This window comes from Mobula birostris, chromosome X (genome assembly GCF_030028105.1).
Source record: "Mobula birostris isolate sMobBir1 chromosome X, sMobBir1.hap1, whole genome shotgun sequence".
Lineage (NCBI taxonomy): Eukaryota > Metazoa > Chordata > Chondrichthyes > Myliobatiformes > Myliobatidae > Mobula > Mobula birostris.
In genome coordinates, this window is record NC_092402.1 from 65,446,660 (window position 1) to 65,456,224 (window position 9,565).

At 36.7% G+C, this 9,565-nt stretch overlaps 1 protein-coding gene across 2 annotated transcripts in view; it reads left to right on the plus strand.

Moving 5' to 3' along the window:
* eif4ba (eukaryotic translation initiation factor 4Ba) overlaps positions 1-9,124 on the plus strand; it is a 75,809-nt gene extending 66,685 nt beyond the window's left edge. For both annotated transcript variants that reach the window (XM_072249646.1, XM_072249647.1), the window contains 5 exons: positions 2,954-3,188; positions 3,713-3,750; positions 4,872-4,995; positions 5,416-5,485; positions 6,239-9,124. In XM_072249646.1, coding sequence (XP_072105747.1) covers positions 2,954-3,188; positions 3,713-3,750; positions 4,872-4,995; positions 5,416-5,485; positions 6,239-6,310 — 539 coding nt within the window. In that variant the 3' untranslated portion in view covers positions 6,311-9,124. The remainder of the gene's footprint in view (positions 1-2,953; positions 3,189-3,712; positions 3,751-4,871; positions 4,996-5,415; positions 5,486-6,238) is intronic.
* Positions 9,125-9,565: the final 441 nt, after the last annotated feature.

Genomic DNA, 9,565 nt, shown 5'->3' on the forward strand with positions numbered 1-9,565 from the left:
TCCTCAGGAGATTATCAGGTCATTCAAACACTACCTATAGAAATGTTTCTTTCCATTTCAATTGGTGCATGCAATCATGGCTGTGTTTTAGCTCATTCCCAATCAGATCCAGCATAATTACATATTTACAAATTTGGTTTACACCCAGAACAAGCATTAAAATGGAACCTGCACAGTTCCCAGCAGACTAGGCTCGGCTGAAAGCAGCTTCCAACACTCACTGCTCACTGATATAGAAGGGTTTTGGCTCTTAAAGACACACTCCCCTAAGCAGCTATTCACATTGTGGCAACAGTGAAGGCTGCAGGGAGAAGCTCATAAATTTACTGATGGAGACAAAAGTTCTAATGAGTGTGATACAAAGCAGGATGAAGATCCTTTGCACCAAAGGGGCCAGAAGACCATTCTGCCTGAACAAGGAAGAACATGGCTGCAAGTGGCTTCTGAAAATCACTCATTCAAGTAATTACAGAATAGTCTTTGGAGCTCTGTTGAATTCAACAATTTCAGATAATTCACTTTGTCTTCAAAACTAGCTGGTTCTGCTGTTGGTCAATTATCTGTAATATTAACTTAGATTTTCCTTGCTCAATATCGATTGCCTCATCTGTTGGACATTGCCAGCATTCTCCCTTTTGGTTTCTATTCAATCGCCGACTTGCATTTCACAGCTTTTACATATGTGTCTCCCAAAACTAACTTGTCTTCTCTTTTCCCTGTTCTGCTGAAGGGTTTTTGACCTGTCATGTTAACTGTTTCTGTTTCCACAGGTGCTGAGTGACCTCAGTGTTTCCAACATCTGCAGTTTTTTTTATTTTCACTTGTCAATTTATCTTTATACAGACCTGTTAAACTGCTGTTTGGAAGAGTTGATCATTTTGCCTGAATGGATGTAGCCTTAAACCACTGAAACATTGACTCTGGTTTGTTATATATATAAAAAAAATCTGGCACATTGTTAAATGACTAACGTGACCTCCACAGGATAATTTACTTCATTTGTAACCTAATGTCAGCATTATGCTAACTGAAGCTGAAACTGATCCTCTGCTGTTTCTTCGTACATGCTTCCTAATTGTTTTGGGACTTCAAAGATAGAAGAATACAGTTGCAAAGCAATATAGGTAAAGCTTTGACTGTTGTGACAATTTTAAGAAGAACCCACTGCAGCTACAAACCAAGATTACCGTGTGTATTTCTTGGATACAGGTTTAAATAAGACAGTTTGTTGCTATACATAGATGGAGCCTGAAAGATTCTTTCACTGGTCATTGTAGCATAGATCTAAATCCATGATATTGGTAGAGTCATACAAAAGTGCAGTACAGAAACGGGCTCTTAGGCCCATCTAGTTCACGCCGAGCCATTTAAGCTGCCTATTCCTATCGAGCTGCACATGGTCTACAGCCCTCCATACCCCTACCATCCATGTACCTAACCAAACTTCTGTTAAATATTGAAAGCGAGCTTGCAATCACCACGTGAGCTGCCAGCTCATTCCACACTCTCAAGACCCTGCGTAAAGAAGTTTCCCTCATTCTTTTCGCCTTTCACCCTTAACGGATGACCTCCAGTTATCCCACCCAAACTCGGTGGGGAAAGCCTACTTGCATTTACCATATCTATACCCCTCATCAAATCTCTCAGTCTTCTGTGTTCCAACAACTATCCCTGTCTTTTGGGCTCCTCTGTGTTGGGGGGGGATGCGAAGAGGTGATTCACAAATAAAAATTCTCAGCTACATTTAAACAAATCTCTGGTTGTAATGCTCATTTATGAAAACGAAGGATGGGGACTGAAGACTTTTACAAGGCACTGCAGATGTGGTTCATCATGAATTTATTGGCGTTCTGAAGAATGATGGATCTTCACTTCCAGTAGTGGGCATTCTACAAAGATGATGCATTTTGACTTGAGCAAGCAATAAGTCCACAAGGTGGAAAGAAATGGATTTTAGAAAAAAGCTTTTGAGGTGCGGTGAAAATTAGCTAAAAAATCAAAGGGTGATTCTTAGAGTTGGGTTGACATGGTGTGACACCACAAAAAAAAACCTTTTACTTAGAGAATAAGTAGCTTGGAGTTAACACTGAAAATAGCTTACCGGTGCTAAAGTACCAACGCCATACACATTAGGTGTAATATTTCGCATTCCTAAACAGTAATGAATGAATCAAGAAACTTGGATAATATTATGAAAATTAAATTTAGAAATTTCCAAAGTTATTTTCTAGATTTAAAAAAAATTAAATATCACACCCTGGTATTTTAACAGAAACATGACACTATAATCTTGAATACATTTACTGTACCTCTTCATTGAAACGCAAAGCATTCATCAGCGATTCCACATTATCAAACTCAGCATAACCAAATCCCTTCAGTCTGTCCTGGTTGGTGGACTCTCTCAGCAAACACACAGCACTGATAATCATCCCTTAGGAAAATGTAGAACCATTTCCCTTCTGATAAGGAGAATGCAGATGTAAGCTTGGAGATTGTTTTAGTTCCTGTCCACTATACAGTAATGTATTTTGCAGAGTATAGTATGATTTTTTTTGTTTGCTATTGCCACAATTATGCTACTTTTATAATATAATCAATGTAGTTCACAGATATATTAATCTGTGTATCTATTGTAGCTTGTGGAATATTCAGAATTGTGTTTATTATCACTTAATTGACATGAAATTTAGTGATAAAGATACAGTGCAAAGATCTAAAAATTACCGATTTACAAAATAGTGCAGAAGAGAAAAGGAATAACATTTGGGTTCATGGCAGTTTGCAATTTCAGTAAATATGAAAAAAATGATCAGCATTCACATGCAGCACCAGTCATATTTGTAGAGTTGGGAGGTGTTACTGTTAAGTTAATATATTTGTTTTAAATTGTGATTTTTGATCTGGAAGTATTCCTTCTAAAGCAACTAATTTTCTATATTCTCATTTCAAGCTACAGTCAGAAGAGAGAGTGAAAAATCATTGGATAATGAAGTGTTCAGCAAAGAAGAGGAGCCGCACTCACCAGTGTCCAAATCTTGTAAACCAGACCAGCTTCGACTTAAGGTTGTACCTGCCCCTCCACCTAAAGAAAATGCCTGGACAAAGCGAAGTAGTAATCAGAACACTGAGACAGAGGCCACAATGCCCCTTTCACCGAATAGTGTGTCGTCAAGTAAATCACTCAGGTATAGATTGCAATTTTTTCCTGAATTTATACACTGGTCCATCAGTTAAAGATGCCACTGTGCTTCGCATGAGTGCTGCTTGGTTGAGGTATACAAACTGCTAGAATCAATGGAATTGTCTACCTCTATATTTGTGCCTTCAAGAGAGAGAAACTGGAAGTAGGAAAATAACTATTGTTATTTTGACTGTGAAAATTGAGTTGCAACATTGTTGCATTTGGCATCATAAAGGATGTAATTTCCTGAATAAATTAGTATCACTTTTAAATGGAGCAAGTTTCTGGAGTCACTTTCAAATTTTGGGCATATTTTGTTGAAAGATGCTGGGATGAGGGTGGGGATGGGTAGAGAACCAGCTGTTGTGTTCCTAATGATGCTCAAAAGCATCATTATGTTCAAATAAATGTACAATTTTTGTAATATCTATTACAATTTGAATTTTATCTAGTATTAAAAAAAGTTTGTTGTTAATGATTAAAACATATAGTGAATTTACAGTACATTGTGATCTGCCTTCTGAACAGGTCACCAAGTGGCAAAGCTGGACCAGTTCCACCAACAGGTATGGAATAAAGGCACTATTTAAGAGTATAGCAGTGAATAGTATAATAATACAAAGTTAAAACTGGAGGTGTATCTCTGTTAATCATAAGTTTTTGTTACTAGGAAAAAGTAATAATTTGTTTGTAACCAATTGATAAATGACTGATGGGTAACATTATTTTGTTTCTTCCTACCTCCTTTGCTAAGCAATTTCACACTTTAAAGATTATTTAATTGTTCATTCACATTGTGAAATTTGGGCATTCCATGCTTTGACTTCGATGGAAGAAGGCAGTTATTAATACCTAGTTTTCCCCTCAACTGCATAAATCAGTATTTGAATCAAGAATTGCCTGATGTTATCGTAACCTTGTTTAAAAGTTGCTCAGCCATTAATTTTCGAGGATCTCTTGATTAATATGGTGCGTCTTTTGTGTGGCCATTTTTGGAAATGTGCAAACACTTAATAATTTCTGAATAATTACAATTATTAGCATTTGGTTATGCTATGGGGCCTGTATTTTCAGAGTGTCTCACCTACTGTAGAGTAAAGAACTTAAGGAAATCTAGCATTGTGGTTTTATTAAGATCAACCATATAGTTTTTGTTTGCAGGCAAGCACTGGGCAATCTGGCTTCATGAGCTGATAGGTCCTGATAAGTAGTAGGTGTGTTGAGACATAAGCAAACAAGTCATCAAGCTATATTTTCCTTTAATTTAAAAGTGATTATGTCAAGCCTTGATGCAGTTAGTAAGTGTAGTTTTATAAAGAAGCTATGGACAGAGTTTTCCGACTAATGTAAGGATACTGGAGTATTATTAGAATACAAGGGCTATTATAATGGACTACAGCAGAAAACTTTCATTGCACTCACTAGAAAATAAAATGAGTAAGTTATTATATATGAGGCAGAACTTGCAGATATTTTCCAGTTCTACTCTGGGCAAGATTGAATTTTGCTTTTCAAAGTACTTAGCAAGTAGACACCAACTGTTAGAAAGCAAGAAATGTGTATAAATTAGTGTTTTATGGGATCTCTGGCTTAATGATTCAAGGCAATCTATTACATTGTTAAATCACTTCTAAATTACTGATCTGATCAGAACTGAGATTTTAATAAGCATTTTTTAAAATTTTAGATGATAAAGCAGAATATGAAATAAAAGACAAAACTTCACCCAAAGAACGCGGCGGAGCCAACAGTGCTGTGAGTCGGGGTCAGAATGATAGCATAAACAAGGACCGAAGGAAGGAATCAGAAAGGTTCGTCCTTCATAGCTGTTTTGTTTCAATAGTTTGCTATTTTCTCATTGTCAAGTTAGAAGATTTCCCCTCATCATTGCAGATGTAGTTCTGACCAACCCATTTGCACTACAGCTCCCTGAAGCTAAGCATGTGAAGGAATGATATTTTAATTTGTGAAATTTGATATTGCTAACACCAGCATGTCTTGTAGTGTGTATTAGCTTTAGCCTGTGATCATACTATCAGTAGGAATGATGGTGTACTTACTCCCTGACACTGGAAATAGAGAACATTGCCAAATTTTAATCTGTACTCTTGATTGTACATGGTGCATCAGCAGGACAGTTGATATTCTAAATATAACATGTGTTGCAAAAGACCTGATTTTATTATTTTCTAATGCAGGATCAATACATAATGTTTGCTTTTCGTCCACAGGAAAGACAAAAAGGGCCGTGATTCAAAACCTATAACTGAGCCAAAGAAATACGAAGAATTGCCCACTCCTGTAAGTCATAGAAGTAATCTTAATTGGAAAAGCATTATCTGCAGTGTAGAAACAAACTCTTGCATTCAACAAATCGTTAAGCATTGTTTTAACCAAGTTAAGATGTGTGTTTCTTCTCAGATATTCAAACAACTGTATAAATAATTTGGGATTCTAAGTCCTGTGGGTTAAGTATAGACATGGGTGATCAAAGTCACCTGCTTAGTCAACCTTCAGGGAAGGTATTCAATATCTTGGGGCGGCGGGGGGCGGGGGCTTAGACCAAGAACTCAACTGGCACAGCTATATATAACCAAGAGCAGATTAGAGGCAGGATATCCCGTGACAATCTTTTATCAATTGCCCTAAATAGTGGAACTCCTTCCCCAACAAACTCTGGGTGCACCTTCACTAGAGGAGCTGCAAGAGTTCAAGAAAATGGTTTACTACCAGCTTAGACAGTCAGATATGGACAACAAATGCTGGCCTTACAAGTGATGCCTACAGTAGATCCCTTCATGGGGACCCAAAATATAATTGTACATATTATGTATGTGGGCATAAACAAGCAATGGTAAGGGTGCAATTTATCTTTCCACTAATAGAATATTGGCAAAGTTCCCTTTGGTTCTCTGTGGTTCAGAATGCTGTAGCCTCTATGGGATCATCATCAGCATGAGTAGTACTTGGCACCTTCAGGACAGAGATGGGGAAAGAATTGTGTATTGGAGCGTTTTAACTTATCCTGTGCTGTATATTGCCATCTTTCTGTAGAAATTCAGCTCGGCTAGCAAATATGCTGCTTTGATGATTGATGCTGATGAAGAAGGAGACAGTACAGACTAAAGTTCTGTTTGAGGAAAACGTATCCACTTCCCCTTTTCAAAGAACTGAAAGAATGAACTTCAATTAAAATGTGACTGTCAACAACCCATATGGCTTACATCTCCCGGAACTTTTTCTTGCATGCTGCTGCAGCCATTGAATATGAAACCTATGGAGATTTCATCTACCACTTAATATGTTGGCCTCTGGCTTTTGAGAAAACATTGTGTGCAGTAGTTAGAATGGTATTTTACATTTGGATGTCCCTCTTTTTTTTAAAAAAGAAAAACCTAATAAGGCTGAAAGTGAATAGTGGTCCATAGAGGAAAAGAAATTGTAATTGATGGTGCACTTTTTAAAATAAAATTGGCTAGTATGATTGGTACAAACAGTTGACACAATTTTGATGCCCCTTCCAAGATGTCAGATGATATTTTAAAATAAATTGGGATTTGGGTCATAGTCAAATAATTGATAACAGTGGGTTAACAGTTTTCCTTACCCCACCATAACCAAATTGGTCAACCTGCTACTGGGACTAATCTTGAAATTCTACAGCAGTCTGTTGATATTACTAAACTCCCAACATTATTTGTTTCTCCCCATAAATTTGAGAGTATTATGCTGTTGCTGTACAGCTGATTTGCTGGTATTTCAGGTGAGAGTTGTTGGGGCCAAATTTGCTGATACATCCCTCTATGAACAGATGTGTATTGGAATTAGTGGCCAATAGATGTGCCATTGAGTAGCTTAAAAGTAAAAACACACTTTGTACACAGCGTACACATATATTGCCACAAGAAAATGGCTCCTCTCCTTCACGCAGGTTAAGATCTGGATCTTTTTGATGTCTGACATCGTAGACAAGTTTAAACATCTTAGTCTGCGCATCTTTTTCATCTGATCTATTCTATAATTTTTTTGAAATCCTTTCCAGTAAATATTGGAAACTGCCAACTCCAGGCTTATTCAGTTGTGACATTGTTTTGATTGTACATAAATATTGACATACAAACAGATTTCCAAACAATAGAGTGCAATTTGCACCAATCAAAAGTGAAGTTTTCTACTGGAAAGTGAATTAAAATTACTGCATGTCAGATATTTGAACATACTGGATCAGGTATCTTTTTCTTTTGTTTTCACTGCTTTCATGAACAGATTAAATATATAAGGGTCTCTGATATTTTTAAGGTCTATCTGACTGCAAGCTGAAGTCCTAGATATTTGTAAGACTGCCATAAAGAATTGTTTTGACATGCATATACATGATCTTGGAAACCTGCAGATTGTACTGGTACAGTTTCTAGAGTCTTGTAGTATCATTGGATGAGTACTTTTAATTAATTAATTCAAGTTTCCATTCCAGTAACCTCGAGAAATCTCAATTTACCTTCCTGGCAAATTTCAAGTTCACTGGATGTTACTCATTATTACATGTCACGGGTTGTAAAAGCAAGGACAGGTGCTTTATCAAAGTGAACATTGTAAAGACAGCTGAACACTGTCTAAACTGCTGTGCTTGAACTAACTGCAACACAGTTCAGAAAACAGTATCCCTTCACAAGTTAACACTAGAAGCATGTTGATCTTTTTACTAAAAACTACCTTACAAGTCCCTAGGAATGTAATAAATATGTTGCATTTTTGTCTACTTAGTCTGGTTTACAACCAATCCCAGATCATGAAGGTTACAGCTTTTTTTGCACTTGACAACATATTCTAGTGGAGCTGAAAGAGCTGAAATTTTTTACATCTCATTGTACAGTGCAAACATTTTAACAGTTGCATTCTTATATTTTTGGGTGATCAGGTTTAGTTCTCGAAGGCATTTATATTGAAATGTTTGCTTGAACAATTGGCTTTGGTGTTCTAACAATTGATAGTTCTGAAAATAATAGGACATAAAGATCAAAGATTGGGTTCTAATTAAATTCTCTTCAGTCACATTGAGTCTGGATACTGTTGGGAATATTGATATTGAGACTTCTGCTTTTCAATATGAATCCTGCATGATCCTTTTATTTGTTTAGTGCTGCAGCAAAGGGACTGTGTATTTAAATATGCATCACTGAGTCTGTAATCAAGACCTTCTGATGAAAAGCAAGTGCAAAATGTGACCACGATTAAAAGATATATAAAAAAAGCTTTTTAAAAAACAGCATTTCCTACTTTTAACTTTATTTGCCCAGAATTAAAATGATCCTCAATGCACTATGCTGATTTGCCTAGTCACTAGCAGTTCAAACTGGGTTTCAAAACAATTCAATCAAGCCCTCTTGATTCTTTTAACCCTTTCCAGCAGTAGCGGACTGTGTTTTACTCTTTACCAGCTTGAGTGATTTTATGCTGCAATGGTTTGTATGGATAATAAAGCAGTTTCATTTGACAGAAATAAATTTGCTGCGTTCATAGTATCATCTGAAGAATTTTGATGGAGAAAAATTGGACATTTTGTTTATTAAAATTGCCTGAAAGAAATCAAATTTAGAATTCCGGGGTTCGAGTTAAATAGTACTACAGTCTGTGTTTTAAGAGAAATTCAGCTTTAAACACAGGTATTTATTGGCGATTCTCAGAAATGAGTTTTTTCTCTCTTAATTCCTTTCCACCCCACTGCCACGACCACCACTACTACCCCTATATAGAAAAAAGTAATGAATTAGTTTACACATTACACACTGAGAGGACTTATGTAAAATTTGTATAATACCTTCTATTAAAAAAGATTTGTACTCTATAGTCTGCTTTCCAGGAGATGTCTTTTATTATCATGTATAATGCCCCATCCGTTTTCCTTCAAAATAAACTAATCTTTGGAATACCTTCACTATTGCTGCTGCTTAACTTCTGTGTGTCCTTTCTTTTGCCTTGTATAGTTCAAAACTTAAGATTCCCCACAGTTTTTTTTGAGTAGATTAGATTCAACTTTATTGTCATTGTGCCAAGTACAGATACAAAGCCAATGAAATGCATTTAGCATCTGACCAGAAATGCAAAGAATAGTGTTATTTACAAAATAACTGGGAATAAAAGAAAGTGCTACAGCACACAAATACAAAAGTACTGAGACAGTACAATACGGATGCAATACTGCTTAGCGCTGTGATGAGAGGTTCAGCAGTGTCACAGCCTCAGGGAAGAAGCTCTTCCTGTGCCTGCTGGTGCGGGAGCGGAGGCTCCTGTAGCGCCTACCGGATGGGAGGAGATCAAAAAGTCCATGGTTAGGGTGAGATGCATCCCTGATAATGCTTTTTGCCTGGCTCGGGCAGCATT